This window comes from Necator americanus, chromosome III (assembly GCF_031761385.1).
Source record: "Necator americanus strain Aroian chromosome III, whole genome shotgun sequence".
In the NCBI taxonomy this organism is placed as follows: domain Eukaryota; kingdom Metazoa; phylum Nematoda; class Chromadorea; order Rhabditida; family Ancylostomatidae; genus Necator; species Necator americanus.
In genome coordinates this window covers 11862161-11884247 of record NC_087373.1, presented here as the reverse complement: position 1 = coordinate 11884247, position 22087 = coordinate 11862161, and the positions used below count along the sequence as shown (strand labels likewise).

The 22087-nt window shown below is 37.9% G+C and overlaps 4 protein-coding genes across 6 annotated transcripts in view; 2 read left to right on the top strand and 2 right to left on the bottom strand.

Moving 5' to 3' along the window:
• Positions 1-205: 205 nt before the first annotated feature.
• On the bottom strand, positions 206-4792 carry RB195_009316 (uncharacterized protein; the record flags this gene model as incomplete). Its single annotated transcript, XM_064189822.1, has 10 exons — positions 206-325; positions 1109-1217; positions 2339-2477; positions 2532-2615; positions 2697-2799; positions 3488-3594; positions 3662-3737; positions 4147-4269; positions 4329-4378; positions 4672-4792. The coding sequence occupies 10 exons, from the start codon at positions 4790-4792 to the stop codon at positions 206-208; spliced, it is 1032 nt and encodes a 343-aa protein (XP_064047405.1).
• A 478-nt stretch (positions 4793-5270) lies between these two features.
• RB195_009315 (uncharacterized protein) lies at positions 5271-10588 on the top strand (the record flags this gene model as incomplete). Of its 2 annotated transcripts, none has more annotated exons than XM_064189821.1 (14): positions 5271-5288; positions 5399-5551; positions 5700-5840; positions 5934-5991; positions 6079-6189; positions 6279-6454; positions 6513-6590; positions 6652-6885; positions 6940-7023; positions 7788-8000; positions 8067-8141; positions 8236-8275; positions 8338-8468; positions 10514-10588. In XM_064189821.1, 14 exons carry the CDS (start codon positions 5271-5273, stop codon positions 10586-10588), a joined length of 1587 nt encoding a protein of 528 aa, XP_064047403.1. The 2 variants fall into 2 exon arrangements, with proteins under 2 accessions (XP_064047403.1, XP_064047404.1); XM_064189820.1 differs by having other exon boundaries at positions 8332-8468.
• Positions 10589-16007: 5419 nt separating this feature from the next.
• RB195_009314 (uncharacterized protein) lies at positions 16008-16358 on the bottom strand (the record flags this gene model as incomplete). The annotated part of the gene is made up of 1 exon (XM_064189819.1): positions 16008-16358. One exon carries the CDS (start codon positions 16356-16358, stop codon positions 16008-16010), a length of 351 nt encoding a protein of 116 aa, XP_064047402.1.
• Positions 16359-18977: 2619 nt separating this feature from the next.
• The window catches only part of RB195_009313 (uncharacterized protein), a gene marked incomplete at both ends in the record, with an annotated part of 39623 nt that continues 36513 nt past the window's right edge, over positions 18978-22087 (top strand). The window contains 2 exons of one of the 2 annotated variants that reach the window (XM_064189818.1): positions 18978-19072; positions 19780-19836. In XM_064189818.1, the coding sequence (XP_064047400.1) occupies positions 18978-19072; positions 19780-19836 (152 nt within the window). Of the gene's footprint in view, positions 19073-19624; positions 19708-19779; positions 19837-22087 lie in introns of those variants that run through there. The other variant, XM_064189817.1, reaches the window with a different exon arrangement.

Genomic DNA, 22087 nt, shown 5'->3' with positions numbered 1-22087 from the left:
CTACCAGTAAAAGAGTTTGTACAGAAAAAAATAGCATACTCCCACATTCAGAAACGCATGTGTGACACTAAGCAGAATGATTTGAATAAGGCGATTTTAGAACGAATAAATCAACCAGTGAAAATAACAAACAGAATTAAATAAAACTTAGATTACAATAAAATAACAAATTTAAAAAATGTGCAATGTAGTATAAAGTACAGCTTCAAGAATCATCGAGCATCAATATTCCAGCTATGGAATCCACCAGATCGTCTCCGTAGCCAATGTCACCAGCCGACTTGTCCACAGGGTAAGGATTTACTTTCTCCAGGCTTTTTATGAACTAAAGTAATAAAATTTGTGATTATAAGAAGAAAACAGCGGTTATCAGCTCCTTTTTTGTTATTCGTATAAAATCTGCGCTGACGTGTACTTCACAGCTATAAAAGCGACTGAAACCTTTACAGAACGGCTAATGCCTTGAGTTGAGTAGCATTTGGTGAACTTTTTTTTCCAAAAAGTACATAAATCCTAAAAGTAAGAAAAAAAGTGTTGACAAGATGTTAAATGTCGTTCTATAGAGCATTTGTGGATCTGCAAGATACCTTTGTCACAACTTTTCACTTTAGTTGATTCTTGTTTCTTAGATCATTAAAATGGAGTGACAAGTAGAAAGAATGGAGAGCTTTTTCTACGCCTGAGCCGAGCTACTATTTGTCCTTTCTTTCATTCCATTTTCCAGAAATAGAATACACGAGATACACTATATACAGATTTGCAAGGTTTTTTTTAAAAGTTCGTTTAATGTGAAGTATAATTCAAGATTCATGCTGAGCGTGGGCAGAGTTCTCAGCTTTTCATCCTCCAAGGACGCGTTGTTTCACTCCGCTTCCAACACTGCCAAAAACAAATGATTCTACATGCGATGCACAAAGCTTTTAGCCTCCCCAGCATCCCCTCAGAAAGTGCATTTCAGACCCGGCACACCAAGAAACACAATATCTTATATAATTTATTTCAGGTGATTACTGGAGAGTTAAGTAGCTTAATAGTGATACTTATTGAATAAGAAAGAAGAAAAATCTTCGTAATGTACTTCAGAAATGAAAAGCAGACAATTTCTTACATTTCTTATGCTAGATTCCGGTTGTGGCAGCTTATTCGCTTTCTTCAACGCCACAGCCTCCTTATACGCCGGTTCAGTTGGCGGTTGCACAACATCATGGAAAACGTATCTTAAACATGTAAGATCAACAACAAAGAAAAACCATATGAAATATGACGGAACAAGTGGAACAAAAGAACCCAAATAGTAACAGTACAGGTACTTATAGTAGTAGTTAATAAAGAAGAAAACCCGGCAGCTAGAAGTAGATCTCATATCACAACTCAAATTACGATGAGGTAGAAATGAACAAATTTTGCGAAGCCACGGGGGTAAAACATCTTTCAGCTAAGTCATACTCTTATGGCTTATGGATAAAGTAAGCAGACAAATATGTAGCGGCAAAAAGTTCCTTAAAACGGACGTAAAACTTAAAAGCAGCCTATCATAAAATTGACGATGAAGGAATCTCACCATAAATAATGAGGGTTAGGGATAAAAGTCATGGATATGAGTGAAATTGTGTTCAATTCAAACCAGTAATCCAGAAAAAGACGTATAATACAGCTTTATTTCGACTTGCGTCCCCAACGAGGCAAGTTATTAGAGGAAGCGGATCGATAGCAGTTCGTAATGCGCCTACGATTATGCAGGTTTAGTGGCTTCTACAGCTTTTTTGAGTTACATTAGCCGGATTGCGCCAAGTTGGACGACGACGGAATTGCTTGCGTTCTATCGCGTATCAAGTTGCGTTCTAAGGAGACAGACGTGCAACAAAAGCAGCTACTCAGCTTTTTTTGTGGTTCACTAGTTGAATTGAGCATGATTACGCTCATAGTCATGAATTACACCCTTACCTCTATAAAATTTCGTGATATATTTCCTTTAAGGAAACACATTACAATAGATTCTAAGAACAAGGATAGCTAATCGAAAATTTTTGAAAAATCTATGAAATATTATATAAAAGATTGCTGTTAAAAGAACGAAACTTTTACGTACACATACACCTTTTTCTAAGTTGAGAATTACACTCGAGATTCATAAGAGAATTTTGAACTTATATCGAAATTTTGTGCAGAGAGGGAGGGCGAACCGCAATACGTTCAATCACGTTCAAAGGTATGGAGAGTATTAACAACATATAACAGCAAAAAAAAAGGATATAAAAACCTAGGATCAAGAAGGGCAAGTATGTCCCACTTGAGAATGGACACATTCCTGTGCATAAAATCGAAAAAACAAACTAACTCCGATCCCAACGGTCCACATGGAATATCTGGTCCTTTCAAATCGTAGAACCCATCACTATCAAAACCACATAAATCACCACAAGCTACGAAGGGGACAATGACGCGATTTACTCCCGTGAGTTGATTTATTTCCTCGTCTTAATAAAATATTTCCAAACAACCCTATAAAAACGTCAGAAAATACGACTGACCGTAGCCTGAGGTAGTCATTGCTTTGCTCAGAGTAGGTTGGTAACCTTCTGGAGGAGAGTACTGGCGGCAAACAACAAAAGCCTCTAAAAATTTCACAGCAAAATATGTAAGTATTTGTGCGAGTTGACGACTATCGTTTAAACGCGAAAGATTTAACCACTTACCACAACTACTTTGACGGCTGCTCTTCGGTTTAGCGCAATAGACTTCTTTAAAAAATATCTTTAGTTGAGCATAAAGCAGAGTAGCATTCCGAGCTCGGAAAATCTAAAAAACGTAGCTTTTTGAAAATAAAACAAGTTTATCTGAGACCTGGTAGAACTGATACTGAGCCCTCCCACCTGGATCTCCAGTCTATCATGGCATGGATTACACACATTCAACATCATCGGAGGAGTAGTTTAATTAATTCGCACAAAAGTAGAAAATTTCTCATTTTCTGGCGTAGTGTTTTGGAAAAGTTTTCTGAGATTATTGCCATGCCATTGCAGCATACATCCAGGTTAGACAGTAAGCGCACCCAAGACGTTCGAGGTACTATACTGCACTCGATCTACAGAACTAATAATAAAACCCAGTGGTTGGGTCTCCAGTTAGAAATTTAGGAAATCTGCTTGTATGCAGCAGCGCGTTGTAAGGTGGAAAACAACGCTTCGCGTGAGGCACAAAACTCTTGAGGAGATAGTCTTAGACTTGTATTTTTACTGGGATATAACACCACCGTACTTAGATGGTTAAGCCAAACTACTGTATACTTTTCGTTTTCTCGCTTTCATGACAACTGAGTGGAAACTTCTAGCATGAGGAACATCTAGCTGCATGGCAAATAGTAGAAAGCTTCAAAACTGCAAAATATAAGGTGAAGTGGAAAATTTTTGAGTGGCCTTTATATAAAAAAGGTGGATACAGAAATTTAGTCCACCAGATTTGGATACTACAATGAGAAGAAACATACCTTAGCCACAAACGAACCACCATCCTTTAGGATGTGAGTAGTGATGTTTAGAGCTGATAAAAGTAATTGTGCCTGCATGTATTCATCCAGAGAATGGAGTCCAGTTACTAAAAAAAACGTGTAACCTTCTTTTATCAATAATTCTACAAAGAGAAGAGAGGAAATGAAATTTACCATCAGGTGCTCCATCGCAAACCACTAAATCGGCTCGAGTGCCAAAAACATCAATTATCTTCTTTGCAGTTTCATTCTAAATGAATTGAAGAAAATCCCTGAGACCGTCCAAAGTACTAGATTCTTTGCACTCTCTCTATTTAAATTACTGTACATAAAAAATAGAGTGCACGGTGTTGATCAATCGCCTTCGGATGCGACTACGCGCTAGACTTCAATTCAGGATTGTCTGAGGTTTATGAATGCGTTTACAGCCTAACAATGACTTGCGGGGCTAGCCGTTGCGTCAAGTCACCGTTATTATCCTCAAAGACATATGTGGCACCAATTTATCGAACTGAGTACGTTGATAGGCTTAGTTGGTGCAGAGCGGTTCCGAACCATCGACCCATCGAGCTGTTGTAACCGAATATCTTACCGACTGCGCTATTCCCGTGATATCCTTGTCAAAGATGGCAAAATGAAGACATGGTGCACGGTCTAACCTCGGTAATGTCACCCTGGATTTGCACAACACCATCAATCGGAGACATCGGCTGTAGATCAACTGCCACAATTCTCACGTCTTCAGGGTTTTTCCCATTCTCAATCAATCGTTTTGAGAGAACCTGTAAAGTGGCTGTTGCTCGATACATAACGAAATATGGGTAATGCTTTAAGAACAGACCTGGCTCCAACTTCCCGGAGCAGCACATAAATCTACAGCTTTTGTAACACCTAAAAAGCAAAACCTAACTAGTAAGATTATATCCAACACAGAATCCCAAAATTATATGACTCCTAACACTTATCAAATAAAAGAAGTAATTTGTTGGTAAAAGGCAGTACTAGTCGAAGAAACTAACGAGTCACCTAGTAACTAAACTTGGATTTCACTAACCCATCAATAGACTTTTAAAGTGAATGATCACACAAGAGTAGTAAAAGCTGTTACGTAGAGAACCATTCAGCATAAGTGGGAAACAAAGTAACGCAGCTAAGACTAAAAAATAAAACGTACTGCAACATACCGTCCAGAATCCTGAATTCGTCATCAATTTGTAACAATTTAAAGGCACTTCTTGCTCTCCATCCTTGTTCTTTCGCCATGCGATAATAAATATCTCGCTGATCTTTTGCGATTTTACCCATGATCTGCAACTTTAAGCAGGAGTGCTAGCCAAAGATAAATTCTGAAACCGATGTGCACAATATGAACAGAAAAGAACCCCGAAGTAACAATCCAAGAAAAGGCAAAGGCAGGAGGATCCGTCAATACGGGGAATGACGGCAGATGAGCGAGATTCTCTGCAATTTCAGACACTACAAATACGAAGTACGTCTGCTGTCTCCTCAAGAGTTCGTAATTGCTGTCAGAAGTCAGTGTGTTTTGCAATATTCTTTCTTTTTTTTTTTCGAAAAGGTGGTTCCCTTTTTTTAGAATGGTGGATTGCACTGTTTTTGTCTTGTAGGTTGTTGGATTGGGTTATTACTATGTGCCCGTTGTTAGGATTCCTGTTTGTGTTTACAATTTTACTGTCTAGTAATTTCGTTCGAGTCGATAGATTGAATCATCTGACGAGGTTTCAGGTGACGTAAGCTTCTCAGGTTTGGCTCAGGTGGGGGTAGGATGCTATGTATGGAAGGGGTTAGTTTTTATGTTTCATCATGTCTAATTGTGATCGTATTCGTTTCGTTTTGTTTCCACTTTCCTTCCTTCTAGAATGTTCGCGTTACTATAAAGGGATTTTTTTGCAGGGATCTAGCTCTTCCTTTCAAGATTCTCCACAATCAAGTCACAGAAGGAAAGGTTCCGAAGATTTATTAGCGACAATGGATAAGAAGTGTCTAATCAAAGATTTCGCCTGTATTTTATGTCAAAGAATTTGTAATGTTCCTGTAGCAACAACGGTTAGTTTTTCTTTTCTTTTTTTGAAACTTTAATAGGTGTTCATGCTCCGTTTTCATTATTTTAATATTCTTTTGTTGACGTTGTATTCTTTTTCATCTTCATTTGTTCTTTCTAGATTAAGGAATATGCTTTTAAAACTCTTTATAGGTATGTATGCATAGATTTTGTGAGAGTTGCATGAATCCACGGATAGCTGCTGGCAATCTCCGTTGTCCCCGGTGCAACACACAGCTTGATCCACATCAACCTGTGTGCCATGATTCGAATTTTCAGGATATTATTGCTAAGGTTCATTATTGTTTTACAACGTTCATATTTCGGAGTTTTCGATCAGATTAATTTGACGTCTACCCTTTAATTATACTAAAACTTCGCATTTAGATAGGTTTTGATCTGAACACCGTACACGATCTGTGCACAAGAAAGCCTCATTCCACCTGTAAGTTGTCTGCTCACTAGTTTTTAGCTTGAAATTAATTGATTAATTTTAATTAATTAATTTAATTAATTTTTTACTACTTTTAAGCAAGCGATGAAGAATATATGGATATGTGTAACGTCTCTGAGGAACGCAGAAAAATTATAAGGAAGAAAAATGCTCCCCATTGCCGAATTCATCCTTTAGCTGCTGAACACGGTTAGGAAACATCGAGTTCTTTTCCTCTAGTGCAACCTTCTATTTTATTTTCGTTTTTACTTTACTTTTGTAAGTTTTTACTTCTTCAGCTTTCTATTGGGATCGGAAGTTCCATGGTAGTAACGTGTTAGTCCAACGTTATCTGAAGAAAATGGGCTTACCTCATTCTGATCCTCCCGTCACCCTGCCGAAAATCCCTGAACATGATGGAGTAGACGCAGAAGAACGACGACCGTTCCGAATTTATGGAAATCTCATCAATCATGTGTGTTAACTTGCTCCTTTAAAAATACGTGATATTTAAATCCTTTTGTATTTTTGAGGTCCCTCCACCTCTTCGAGACAAGAGAATCAAGGATTTTGGTTCTAGTGTATATGATGCTGAGTACAAGCTTTTCGAGGTATCCTTTTGTAATCCTCTCCTTGGTTTTGGTTTCTTTCCCATAGTGGAGGTTATTTTAGTGCAATAAAGATCATGTTTGGCCAACAGTCGAAAAGAAGGAGCCCAATAGATTCGGAATCACTGCGGAGTACAGGAAAAGTCTCGTTAAAGTGAATCGGATGTTACGTTCGAAGTCAAAATCTGGTGATGCTACCGCTTTGGACGCCGGAGGGACAGATTCTGGAGATGAGAAGCCTTTGAGTAGTTATTTGAAGCCAAAGTCCAGCGAACCAAGCGAAAAAATTGAATTAGAGGTTGTTCCTTAGCACTAAAATTTCCTCTCTTCTTCGATATCTTCCACTGTTAAGGGAGATATTTACCTTGAGAAGGAAGCAAATGGGGAATCTTCAAGCAAAACCTCTGATTCAGAAGATGCTAAGGATTTATTTTCTGTGAGTAGATTGTTTTGCTATGTTGCATCTGTGAATTATTTAGTTTCTTTACTTCAATTACTATTTGCTGTTTATTTTTGTTTTTCTATAATTTTCTATGTTTCTGATTAGTCCTTTCGTGCTATTGGGAAATTTGGTGAAATATTTTGCTTTTACTTTTTATTGTGAAGCAATAGCTACCGACTTTTAAGTACGAAGTATAGGTATAAGTGGTTCTGTTGCACGGTATGAACCTCGCGCTTTCGCTTAAACTCACGCACCTAATTTTAGTGACATATATTCCCATACAATAAACTGCTATAGATGGAAGGAGCGCGGCAGTCGGCAGTGCAGTATAGGTAGTAGCTACTGAGCTAGCCAAAGAATTCTGCTGTTTCAAACTTCGATCTTTTCGAATCACATTTTAATACTAGAGTTCTTTTTCCTACGAAACGATGTGGAGATAATTTTTTCTGTCTGACCTGATATATAATCTAATTTTGAAAACTCTTGCGCTTCTCTTGTGCACGCTGCATTTCCCAGTTTGCTGCTAATCATCCTATTCTGGATACCATTCATTTTCTTCCTTTGGATCCGCAGAAAATGAGACGAGACTTCCCATTAAAGTAGAAATTCGACAAATAATTTTCAATCTATCTTTTCAGCCTATCTTTTCGCGATATGCTATTTAGCTACTCGAAACTTTCACATTTTGTCCCCTTGTAATGAATTTTGATTTAGTTTGATCCAGTTTTGATAAATTTAAAGATGTATGCTCATTTAAGGATCGACATCATTTATATCTGAATCGCCAATCAGCAGCATCTATAGCGTTGGTTCTTCGTCCTAATCGGAATCCAAAGTCTTCCTCTCGGCTTGTGCAACCTCGTGAACTCCCTTCGTTTTACCTCTTCGTTGGTGAAAAAGGAACTATTGCGCATGTCGAGCAGTTTGTTTTAATGCGGATAAACTCAAAGTATCCGCGCACGAAAGGAAAGGCGAGAACTTCTTGTGTGTGTCTGTTTCTTTTTTGAATGCCTTATGTTTTATTGACGATTTTTCAGATTTCTGTTCTTCTCAGCAACATCCTTTGGGAGTGCAAAGCTGCTCGTATGGCTATGCTTCAGTGTATGCGCGAGGTTTGTGCTGACTTCTTTGCAACTTTATGTGTAGTATGTAAAGGGTTATTTTTATTACATTGTTTTTTATACGTAGTACACCATACTATTTCAGAATGGACCGCACTCTTCGCGAATATCGCCTTTGAAAAATGGTGAGTCTACACAAACTTCAGTCGTCGCTCTCTTTTCGCGGTACAATACGTTACAGATTTAGCTACACTTTCCGATGTCAAGGCTCTTGCGAATAGCACCGCGTATTCTATTAGCACGAAAAATGATGACAGCACGGTCTACGCGTCCTCATTTCCTGTCACGAAGCTGGACACAAGCCTTCAACTTTCCGAAGTTGGTCCTTTTTCATAGTCGTATTTTCAAATAAGTCTGACAAGATTTGAAGCGTGAATTGAATTTTGTGGTTTTTGTAATGCGTTGTTACTAACTTAATAGAGGACTTATTTACGAGAGTAAGGTTTAACTAAGTTTCACAGGTTTGAAATCTCTAGCTCTTGATATCGTCATCGCGATTAATTCCTTCTTGTTATCTTTACAAATAAAAATGCATAAAATTGGGATAGGAAAAGATTGGGGTTCTTTTTACTGTTGTAACGAATTTACAGTTTGATCATAACGTTTTTTAATTTTTCCTTTTTCCTAAGTGGTCATCAGGGCATATAATGACATGTCCTATTTATATTATTTTTTTACCCGAATTTTGTGCCCCTACATTTCTAGAACCCTCTAGAAAGTGTTTGTTTGACTGGTTCTCTAACGGAACGCATAATTTGTTCTTCTGACTCAGTTCATGACTAATTCAGTTGATTATATAGTCAATCTTGCTGCAATTGTTATTTTATGTCATGTTTGTGTTGAACTGGTGGGCAGTGTTTGCAAATTTCTTCCATTTAGTCGTTCTCTGTAGCGATACGTAGAAAAACAACGTTTGCACAAGTCATTTTTGCGTTTTCTTATCTTCGTACATTTAGCATTTAGCTGAAGATATTGCACACAAATTAAGGGTGTGATAACTCCGTTCGATGGTTTGCGTCTTATCTTATTTTTTACTACTATCATTTGCCAGATTATACATATGTTGCTATAATCCGCAATTTTCGCTTTCACTAACGGAACGATCTACACATGGAGATAATCTCCGTGGTGGAAATCAAACTCTGCATCAAAGAAAGTGATTTTCCTTGAAAACATATAAATTGTGTCAAGTCACCTAATCCGTCCAGATCCACTATTTAAAACTTAAACTTTGAGCTTTATTTCTAATCATGAACCTGTTTGGGAAAGGAGTTTGCTCAGTTTTTTTCTTTAGCATGAATTCGCAACTTGTTCCCATGGAATGTTTACACAATTGCTATTGTTCTCTGGTCTTGTTTACGTGGCAAATTGCCTTTCAAGTTCAAGGAACTAATTGGTTTTGTATTGATTTTGATTGATTTTTCTTCTTCCGAAAAGAATATAATCAAATTAAAGTACATTGCAAGTTCACAGTTCACCGCCTTAATGAGAAAAAGTAACGGTTCTTAATCGACATGGAATATGAATAGGCAGTTATCGGCTGAGTTTAGAGGAAGAGGAGTGGAACGCATTTGGAAAAAAATCCCCTTGTACCTTATTGGATTTGGGTTTGCAGCCCGATGGTATGTGCGGATATAGTACTAGAATGAAAAAAGAACTGTATTGTCGCTCATCCTGCGGGTTTCACTTCTGTGAGAAGTTTTGTTGAAAAATATTAATAGAATTGAGTTTTTTTATATTTAAAAAAGCTTATACAATCACTGAATCGCGCTCCATTTCTTTCCATGGGGTCAGTTGCTGCATGAAAACATTTTCGGAGCAAAAATTGATCACCACAACGCTCCTGCTATGTTTTGGCGTCATCGGCGGCAACATAGATAATTAGTATGATGCGCTGATCGCAGTGGTCTTGCGATTGTTCATGCACACTCAATTCACACAGGGTATGAAATCGCCGATGCCGGCCGACTATGTCGGGAATGTAAGATCTGTAGCAGCTTCTAAAAAACTCTCCATCTATTACTTACAGCTACTAATAGTTTTTCGTTAGTTAGTGCATAAGCATCCTGATGAACACCTTTCAAATTCATACAGTTACTAATAGTTTTTCGTTAGTTAGTGCATAAGCATCCTGATGAACACCTTTCAAATTCATAATGTTTCATAATGATCTTCTTTTGTATAGTTCTTTAACCATTTCTTTCTAGTTAAGGTTAACGTAAAAAGATTACTTGAAATTATCCTAAAGCTTTTCGCGTCCATAAGGGCTTCTGCTCGCTACTTCAGAGGTTTCTGTTGATCATTGTGATATACTGAAACACCTCATTTCTTGAAATAACTAACAATTGTTGAATTGCTTCCAGGTGCGTGATACGGAGAGAAAGTCGGTCGTTTCTTTGTTATACACTGTAGCTCCGTGTACCATATCGGGCGGCTGATGATCATACTCGTTTGAGGCCAATGGTGAATTGCCTTTTGCAATCTAATCTGATTCGTTCAAGATTTTCCTCATATTCTTTTATCTCACGTTCCAGTCATTATTTTTCCTGATTGCATTTATACGAATTGCCTGTGGCTGTAACCGATGTTTGTGTCTCATTAATCTTCGCTTTAATCATAGCAGTGTCTACTTCAATGAGGGTCAATTAGTACTGGTTGTGGTGTCAGATTGTTTCCACTTCCTCTGAAATGATTAGTTTGTGTTTAGCTGTTTCTTATTCTGATCTGGTGATACTTATTACATTGATATACCTTGCAATGTAACACAGAGTATATAAGTTTTTTTTTGTGTCCCATTGAAGTACATAGAAGTTTACCAAATGATTACTGAATTGCCATCACTTAAGACTTTTTTTGTTTCTTTCATGTACATTTTAAGGTAAAATATTTTAGAATAAAGTCTGCAAGACTACTAAGACTACTTTCAATTTCAGAGAATTGTTCGTGCTTTTACGGGCATCTCCAGGTAATATTAGCGAAAACATTCAAAAAGTATGTCTAATATTTTATTCCTCCTATTATACAATGGCTTGGTTTAGTTGTTTTTTCTTAGTTTTCAGTCAGTTTAGTTTAATAGTTTTTTCAAGAAGCATATGTTTGCTACGGTGTTGTTTTGAAGTTAATAGTAAGATATAATAGTATGAATGTACCAATAGTAAGATAATATGAGTGTACCTTATAACTTGTTGGTAACTAAAGATGGTCCCCGACTAACGTTTGTCGCTTTATAGGATACCAAGTATTCGTAGATAGGTTTTATGTTGAGGCATTTCATGTCTAACCCATAAATTTTACTTACATTTGTCCAAACAAAAGTGCAAACCCATCAAAAGTTGATGGAAAACCGGTCCTCATAGACAGAGTGAATTTCCCTCAAGTAATACATGTAAAAGGAAGACAGGTATTTTGTGGACCAGACTAATCAGCTTGAAATTACTAAATATTTTCCTAGAATGAATCTCCCCGAGGTAAGGGTCATGTCTGCAACGATTTAATAAGTATTAGCATACTTCTTCTTTCAACTCGCCTTCCTATCTGCCGTTCGTTCGGAGCATCAGATTACGGTCAGAGTCGCGACATTTTGATGTATGGTGCAATATCGCGTCAGCGACCTTACGCCATATATCAAAAGAAGGCGCAAAAGGCTGCGAGGTTTTCAACCACTCATAGTTTACTGCGAGAATCTCACATCAACGCAGCTACTGTGGCTGGATTCCATCCTGAGTGCGGAATTAGGCGAAGGTCCCTCAGGACACAGACATCGTCGTCGGGGGTACAACGAGACACAGCGTGGCGGTTACAAGGTCTTGGCCATGAATGAACGACCCTACTGCTCTGAATGTGACGCCCTGCTGCTTCACATTGCTTCCTTCTTAGCACCTTACATGATAAAAGGCATATGATAAAAGGATAGAAGGCAGAATTTTCTTACACGATAAAAAGCATATCGTTGGTCAAATCCGCTGGCGATGAACCTTATGACAAGCAGAAAAATTTCTCATAAAAACATACCGAAAGAACGTCTCGTAAGCTTTCCTTCCTGAAATTACTTTTCCCATGTTTTTTTTTCTTTTGGACTGCTTGATTAAATTAAACTAAATTGAACGACTTTGTATTGGGACCGTGTAAGATTCTAAGATTCCACTACTACAGAAAATAGCTCGTCCAAATCCATGGGAATAATCACACTCATCGTCGAAACATCTTAAAAATAAGTCCAGAAGGTCCTGGATGCTCTGCGTTGTTGTCTTTTTCTTAAAGGTTCACTCTAAGCAGAAATTGGATGCATCAGGACGATTCTATAACTGGATTATGTATGAAAGTAGTGCGGTGCTAAAAATTCATACAGAAATAAAAAACACAACAAAATCTGGTTATCTACATATTTCTATTTGTCAACGCCACAAATCCATTCCCACTCTAAATGTACTGGACAGATTTATCCATGGTGTTTTGCTTTTTTTTTAAAGCTGATTATCACCTGTAAAAATAGTTAACTGTAGCCGAAAAGCAGTGGCGTGGAAGAAATAATATGAAATTTTCTGTAAAAGGACGCATGACATTGTTCACAATTCACCAAAATAATCTTTGGAAAACTGATAGTAAGGTTTTGAGAAGATGCTGCCATACAAATAGCAAGAAATTTTGTATCTTTTTTAATTCATTTCTTTAAAAATCATAGAAAAAGCATCCTTTAGAAGAAAAAAAAAACTGATAGTTATGTTGTGAGAAGGAAGTTGGTGCTCAGAAAAAATTAAATAAATAAAAATAAATTTCATTCCGAATATTCCAGGAATCATTCCTCAATTTCATTTCATTCTTACATTGCTCGCTCGCCTTCGTTGTTATGATGTAAGTGCAAGAAAGCTGTCAGACAGCATCTTAACGTAATTAATCTCCCACACGTCTACTTTTGTGTTTTTCTAGGATTTCTTTAATGACCTCTGGCTGGTCGAGCAACTCCCTATTGCGTCATTCCGTTGCTTAGAAGATCTCTCCAGGGACCTTGGATAGCCACGAGGACTAGTAAACGAGAGTAATGTTGATTCGTGGGAATCCCATCGCTGTACGAATCTGGAGGCGGAGGAAAAGGGGACCAGAAATTTTATTTCGCTCCTATATTGGCGACTATTTATTTAAAGTCCCCTTTTAGCATTTGTTTGAGAGATTTGCGTGAGTGTGTGTGTATGTGTGTGTGTGTGTGTGCTTGCTTTGGAGTGTCACTTTTGTGCAATCATCCAGAAAAAAAAAGAATTTCATGTGTCGTGCTGCTGCAAACAGGCTATCATCTTTCAATGTGTACACATCCGTTTGTCCTAGAAAGAGAAAAAAAGTGGCTTGGATATTGGTGGAGAGAGTGATTTAGAAAAGAAGAAACACTAGCGTTCTGGCTAATTCAGGCTCACAGCAATAAGCACCTCGGCAAAAAAAAATCTCTGGATTTTCTAAGATAAGCACTGAGAATTTCATCGATCTAGGCTAGAACGGAGAAATTACCTTACTTTACTACTCGTACTTGTTTACTTTTACTGTTATCCACGCACGGAAACAATTAGATGCACTACTACTCGTAGCTATATATGTACGTGCATTCACCTTCAGAAATCTCTTACGGATCATTTACTTGCCGCTGTACGTTGTGGTAAACAAACGGAACAGTGCTTCCTGGCCAACAAGACGTAGTACTCCAAAAACATGTGAATCTCGGCATTATGAATCGTATAACGGAGAAAATAAGGCGATAATGTTTCTTATCGTTAGTATCCGATTTTATGGCAAAGCATCTTTACTCTTTCGGCGTAAAATTCCCGGAGAGCTCCATTTCTTACTAACCTGCTTTCTTTAGTCATCGTAAGAAAGTTTTTTTTGCCTAAAAATTGCTCAAAATGCTGAGAAGAGCTAAGACTTCATGAATTTTCATATCAAATGTCATCTTAACCGAAAATTTGACCTTTACTAGCAAGAAATTTCGAAACGAAAATTTTTTTAAGGATTTTAAAGCTGGGGAATTCTAAAAGTTACTTTTGATTTTTTAAACTTTTTTTTGACTTTTATACTCGTTTGAAATCTTGTCGAAATCTTTGACGGATCTCGCTAGAATTTGTACAAAGATACTAATGCTCAATTTTTTTTATCACTTTATAATATTTGAAGATTAAATATGTATTAAAGTATATGGAAGTATTTTATAACTAAACATGCGTTCTTAGAATACTTTCATACCACTCCAAGCACAATAAATATGTACCTGTTTACAAATTTTGGCGAGAGAGAAGATTTTGGCAGGATTTCACACGAGTATAAAAGACAAAATAACTCTTGGAATCGCTCAACCTCAAAATTATCCAAGTGTTTGAAATGAAGAAATGAATAAAGAAAAAAGAGAAATCGTTCCAACGTCTTTCCCTTTCGAGAAACAATTTTTAAACCTGCAGAACATCATTCAACAGGTTAGAAGTGAAAATACGTTGTTTTCATATTGACGACCTTTATGGGAATCCTTTAAGTGCTGGACTTTTGAGAAACGACGACTCTCTTGACCAGAGAAAAACACATGAAACAGCAATTCGATGGATTTTTTCTTCTAAATATCAGACTATGAACTTTTTTCGGATAGAAAAATTTTCGTTTGACGTCAATCATGTCGGAAACCCTCCTAAATCTAAATTTTCATGCAGCGTTGAAATTTCATCCTTCACTCCTAGTCACTGTGATGGAGTGATGTCTTTGGTTTCTGGTATCCCTTTTTTAAAGATTTGCTGGATGTTCTGGCTAGGATTGCAATTCCTGGACTGTTCTACACAGCTACGGGTCGGTAGTTCCTGCTTTATAGTCAACTATCAGAATTTGTCTTCGTTATCATTTGAGTAAAATAGAGTCAAAACGGCATGGTTGCGCTTGAAGCGGTGCGGTGGTACGTAGCGTTTAGGATCGAGTGAAGACCTTTGCTAGCACCGTACTCATCACCATGTGATGGTCCCACCACGAGTCGCTACGCTTCGAGCGCAGCCACTTACGCGGCTGCACCGCACTTCGTGTCGTTTTGACCCCACCATATTTCTGAAATACATTGTAATATTGTGCAGTGGAGCAAATTTTGTGTGCAGTCTGCAAAAAAAAAAACTAGGGCGAAAGAAAAATATTAGCTTTTTTTGAATGTGCTGTACAACTGAGGCCTACAAACAACTCAGACCTCCACGCATCGCCCGGTTGTGTAACACAAAGGAGAAAATCAAAGTAGCGAGCAATCTGCTATGACATGCTGCCCTACTACGTTTCTACACTTTTTTTTAAAAAGAAAATAAATAATTTCTTTTTTTGTTGCATGCCTTGATTTTGATGACAGTGCCTCAAAGTAATAGTGGTTGAGAGAAATTGTTAGTCCTTTTTTTGAAGTATCGTCATTTCACTAGCATGTGTATCCATTTTCCATTTGAAAATTCCAATTAGAGTTAGAATTAGTTGGTTGCCTTTACTATCTTGAACAATTTCCAAGACACCGGTCTAGGATGATAAGGTACCTGCTAAGATAAACGTTAAGATCTTTTGAATCAATCCTGGATCCTTGGCTTGGCTCTTCGGGGACTAAGAAAGAGCCGAGAGAGCTGAGTGGCACATAATATAGATTCCATGTAAAAGCCTTGTAATTCCACTCTTTAAAAATGTTCGCTTTTTAGTCATTAAAAAGAAGAAAGCCAAAGTCTTCATCAAATTTCCCACATCAGATCTCGCTATTCCTCTTACTTATGACTTTTTAAACGCTGTATTTTTGAGTATGATTAAATTTTTAGTTTCAGTTTCTTTTCCCTCCTTCAGAATCACCTCATTTGAGTTTATTGACTTAATCGGCAGAAGCTGTTACGTTATCATTGCCTGACTGTGGTTATCTGCTTCTTCGCCAAGGCGTGTCGTCTTAAAACACAATTCTGCCCAACCTTCTCGATCTACAGGCAACACCTGACACAGAATCCATTCATTCGTCGCTGTTCCATATCCTGCGAGGATTGGTGTCTTGCTCGAACAGCCTTTAGACACCATGTGACTCGTTTGCTCCAAGTTGACAGTGCCTGAGACTTCAGCGTGACAAAACGGAGAGTTGTTGCCAAAGATTCCACGCTTCCTCACGGGATTTGACCTATTTGGATTGGGCTTTAGCACTGTGCTCGGCAACAGCACCTTTTTGCGATATCTGGATAACTTCTGCCGCATAGCTGTGCAAGTTATACACTTCGTGCGTGCCCAGAACGTGCACTGAGTTGCCTGGTTGCGTTCAGCGTACGCATGGCCACCGAGAGCAGGTAGCAACGGACACGGCAAGGAAGCTCGTCACGAAAGCGTCTGCGTTCTAAAGAATGACTAGAAGCAGCTAGCCTATATACCACATCAGTGCTTTCCCCGTAGACAAGTATGGTACCAATTTATCAGCCGCGGAGATATGAAAGGATTGGTTGGCCTCGAACGATTTTGAACCATCAACCGTGTAGAAATAGCCTCGAACAAGACCTGCATTCTTAATTCAGAGTTATAACGTTGACAACGACGGTTGCACTTCACTATAGTATTATTAATTTTTCTCCATCATGAAGAGATGCGTCTAAATCTTTGTGTTTTGGGATTCTACACACTTTCTCTTGAAACCAACCACTATCATTGTCAGTAGCAGTAGTGGCAGTATGCTGGAGAACAGCACCTTTTTGGAATATCTGGATAACGTCCGCCATGCAGAAGTGCAAGTTATACAGCTCGTCCTGTCCGTTTGCTCAGATGACTGATTGGATTTATATAAGCAGAACCACAATGAGCAGGTACCATACAAATTTCAAACCCTTATGCTTTTACACATCTCAGTTTTTCATTTATATCAAAAATTTGATATATTCATATGATTTTGGGACATTTTTCGTTAAAGGAGGTAAGGTGTAAAGTGCACGACCTCCACATCCAAGTGTTTGGAGTGTGTCGAAGCGTTCGATTTCAATTCGGAATCGTTTGAGGTTTATGAACCGCCTGAATACATCATTCAGCACTCAGTATAAGCCAATGAATCATGTTAGTGTCAGTTTTCCTCCTAAGTAAGTCTCCGGTACCAATTTATCGACTTCGAAACGATGAGAGACTTGGTTGGCTCAGTGAGGCGCATGTGTAACACAGGACGAACCATGTCACGACTTTGATAAACTCATCACATTTCTTTGTAACTAAGGAACATTCAATTTTAAGATAGAAACATGATGTGTTCATATTTTGTTTTTAGCCGGTGCAAAGATTCCGTTATCCAACTCCACTCCCGGCTGAGTTGTATTGATTAGCGCAAAAGTGGATCAAATTAGAAAGCGATTCTGTAGATTCTATTTGGTTCAGGAAAAACAGGAAAATGCAGGAAAGAAAATTTTCTTTCAGCACGAGTGGCATTTCGTGGCTAACTTTTCTTTCAGCCGGCCAATAATATTAGTGCTTCCATCACAATGCACCGGTTGAATGGAGCGAGCCAGTGCACCCGTTTGCCGAACTCCCGATGGTGCACCGATGAGTTCAATGGAAAGGTGTTTCTTGATGCCTGATGTGAATGGATGTCACTAATATCCAGAGCCTGCTTATATTTTGATAACTCCACAGCCCTTACAAACCTACGTAACTTTCGGTCGGAACTTTCCTCGGTCTGGGTTGGTTTGAGTACTAGATTACCTAGGAGGGAATCGTACACGGAACTGATCCCTACTTGCTGTATTCTTTTTCTGCTTTCACTATGTATCCACTGTAGTTGTTTTGTTTTTGTCTTCACCACATCCTATTTAGCATGTAGTTGAGCGTAATAAATAAATAAACAAACAATAAAATAAATATGTAATTATCACATTAAAGGCATCACCCCACGAATCGGAGGTGGTACGGATTTCAGGTGGAGTATTCGTATACGCGATCGTAGATTAAGGAGATAAGGGTGATTCCGTCCATTTCTTCCTAATTGCCGTAAAAAAACGGCCCGAAAGATGCGGCGCGTGCACAAGACTGGCGCGCTCCAGTCAAACTCCTTGTAGAAAATAGCGCGCCGGAACGCCCAAAGCCATATCTTCCGCGCCGTTTTTTTACGGCAATTAGGAAGAAATGGACAGAATCACTCCCCTCTCCATAATCTACGATCCTGTACACGAATACTCCACCTGAAATCCGTACCACCTCAGATTCGTGGGGTGATGCCTTTAAAGCTCACACCATGTTACAGTATCAAAACGCCTTAAATGGACTGTAGTAACCGAAGTCGAGAAAAAATTTTGGGAATTACTGCAGCGATCGATAATACATGCATTGTTTAGTCGGAAGACTGATATTCTCAAATTAGTGGCGCAAGAATTGAAGAACAAAAAAAGGTTATTAAAGAAAACAATGGGCTAATGTTCGTTCCGTTAGTTTTCGTCGAATTTCATGCACAGTGGTCATCTTTCTTCTCGCTCTTTTTTCCTGACTCTCCGCTCTGATTGCAAGACCTTTGCGTCGTCCGTCCGCTCGTTTAATGTCGAATGTCCTTGCCCTGCCGGCAGCAACTGAGCGATCACACTTCGCAATGTATTCTTTGAATCTGTCATTCCACACCTGCTTTAAATTTACATACGCTCGCTGTGTGTTACATCGGTGAGCAGCAGCCACAGCCACAGCCACAGCAGCAGTGCACAACGCCTGCGCAAAGGAAATGTGAAATCATCACGTTGACATTACGAACGAGCGTTGTCGCCGCTGCCGATTCGGGTGTCCCTCGAAAACTCGTCCGAGCCCGGCTCAATCGCCTGAAGTTGTACAGTACGAGGACGAGTTTTGCGACATGGTGAAAACATGTTCACACTTGTAATTGACGTGTTCGCGCGTTACTTCCTTTTTTTTTGCTTCTTTGCTTTCCGTCGGTCATTTTCGTTTGTCACTAACGGTCGGTTAGTCGTTTTGTCGTATATTTTGCCGTTTTTACTGTTTTTACTGGATAGATATGTCATCTTCATTCTGCGATTCTGCACTTTTCTCATCGTCACATCGTCCCAGATACATTAACGCAGCGTGAACGAGTGCACTTTTCACGTACAGAAAAAAAAACCGTTTTCAATTTGTTGGCGATTGGCACAGAGTAGTGGGCGGAATTCGTTCCGTTGGTCTCATTTTATCGTTCATAAGGATGCGTCCAATACAGTAAACAAGATATTACTCTCTGCTCTGATGTGGTAGGATTGGAAGATTCCCACACGTTATTTATCGACGCAACTGCGATTTTGTTCACATACGCTAAGCCAAGCCCATATTTCATATCCATCAGATTTCTAAATGACCAGGACTGCTTCCGTGAATAATTAGGAGGATCCAAAATGTTTTAAAATGAAGCACTCAACCGATTACATGTTTCTTCTTTCTTTCGTTTTCTAACAGAAATTCTAGCGGTTTCACTTCCAATTGTTCTTTTTTTTTGAATGTTTTTTGTTACTTATTTGGGATCTATGGAACATTTTGACCCCGTTGAAGATCTCTGTCCGAAGTCGTTCATGCTCCTTCCACTCCCGGTTATCCCTGTACCCTTAGGGTATCCGATAAACAATGTGGTTTTTCATTAGCAATGGATAAGTGTTTTCCGTCACGGACAAATGAATTTCAGAAAACAGCACTGGAAGTCTACGAAGAAGATGGGAGAGGATTGTAAAAACGAGGGAGAGTATGTTTTAAATTGAAAAATTTTGTTTATTTTAATTTAATAAAAAATAAATCATAAGCATGGAGGATCGCATCATTTATGGGATGACCCAGCACTTCGCGTCACCGTTCACAATGGCATTGGGGTTATGATTCATTTCATTTTTGATACTTACTGGCTCCACCCGATCGCAGCGATTGTCACGATTCCTCTGGTCGCGATCAATACCTGTCAATAATGTGGTCGCAATCACTGTGTAAAGTTCATTGAGTTCAGTTTTATTTTTTTTTATTTTCTTTTTTTGGAGTCCTCATTCGTTCTTTCAACGTTCAATACATAATAATCAGCTCAGTGGATTTTCCCTAAAAATCCTGGCTACAGAGTGGATCTACCTAGGATTATAATTTGAATATGAACAAACAAATGAGGGTGTTTATTTGTCTATTGTAATCGTTTTGCAATTTCTTAAAAATTTTACGTAAAAATCTCGGAGAAAAACTCATTTTTCTTTCTTATTTGAGTCAACGTGCGTTTTTCTTTCTCTCATATTTTTTTCATAGGTACTCATACAAATAATAAGGTTGTATCAAAGTTACTCCAATCTGACATAGGTTAAACTACCTAATAGATCCAGAAACATGCCAACTAGCTATTTTTCCTTTTAACGACAGTCTTTAATCTGATTTTTTATATTATTCATCAGTTCAACTTAACAAGTAACAACATTCTTAAAAATTTGTCAAAAGTATCAAGGAAAAAAACCTTTTGGAAATTTCCTTTTTTCAAAGCTATTAAGTTTTGTAGGTTGAGAAAAATTCAGATAAAAAATATGCAGCTTCCTCTTTAGTTGAGAGGAAAAATTATCGTAGCAACGAGTTTTTACGTCGTCGATCGACAAAGAAGCTGGACCAGCTGACTGAGCAAATCGCATTATGTTGTGATCGCATCGATGATCGCAACGCGATCATGCGTTGCACCGTATTGTACATAATGTTTGCGATATTTGTTGATACACAATGCTCGTATACGTATCCGAACATTCAATAGAACGTATCAATGGATTTTTCCGTGATTCTCAAATAAGAACACGTTACGTTGTTTCTTTCCGCTTTTCTCGAACAGCACAGTATTGTATTGAAGCCAATCATAGAAACCTTAGGCTTCATTTATACTACACGCAAATTTATTTAATTATTATTTATATATTATATTTCATAATTATAATTATTAACATATCTAATAAGTTTATTCAAGCGTTTTGATATCGAAGGAATATAATTCGGAACTACATCAGGTTTTTTTTTTCGTATATTACATTTGTAAGTGGTGGAACACTCCGTAAACGCGCATTTCCTGTTTACTATTTACGTTAAGAATTCGTCAACCGTAGAAAACTAACGATAGGATCTATAAAATCTGTGGATCACCACAAAATTCACAACCTAGGGTTTTCCTGACATTTCTGGCTTTAGCCGAGCGATCCGGTTTAAATGAGTGGCGATTACAGTACAGTAGGTTTTTCTCTTCACAGTAATCATCGAGTAACCTATTTTGATGTTTAATGTCCTCCATAAAGACTCTTAAAATTAAGGTCATTCGTTAAAAACTATCCTAGTTTTTGTTTTTGTATTTTTGTATGGGTGACTTTGAGCTTTCTGAATTTTTACTTGATACAAAAAATAGTTCTTTTTACTTGCTTCGCTCCAAATTTCCAAAGTGCTAAATTTCGAAATTTTTCGAATTTTTACTTTACCACATCTTTTTATGTATATTTTCCTTATTATTTATATCTTTATTTCATTTATTTTCACTATTTCTTCGAATAAAATCCCAGTACCTCTTCAATATAGTTAATTTTGTTCAAAATTCATGTGAAAACAAAGAAGCCATCGTTTACTTTGTCTGAAAACTGAGACAAGGCATAAAAATATAAAAGTGGAAACGATAAAACGTGATCGAGAAATGTGAATACATCGCTAGTTTCTTTCTGGATATTTGTTTACACAGGAAAGCTAAAAAGCATATCTTTGAGAAGATGCGTCGGTGAAAACTAAACAGACACTCAAATGTTTGTATTCACAGCAATTTAACTACAAAAACAACGTCGTTGTTTTTGTTATTTTCTTCATAAAATGTCAATACCAAGTAAATATTGGTTTGCTAGACTCCATTACTGTAATCATATTTCTTCTTTATTCATTTCTTCGGTTAGTAAACATATGAAGAACAAAATTTTATTGAGAAAATAGGAGATGTCTTGTTTATTGAAAAA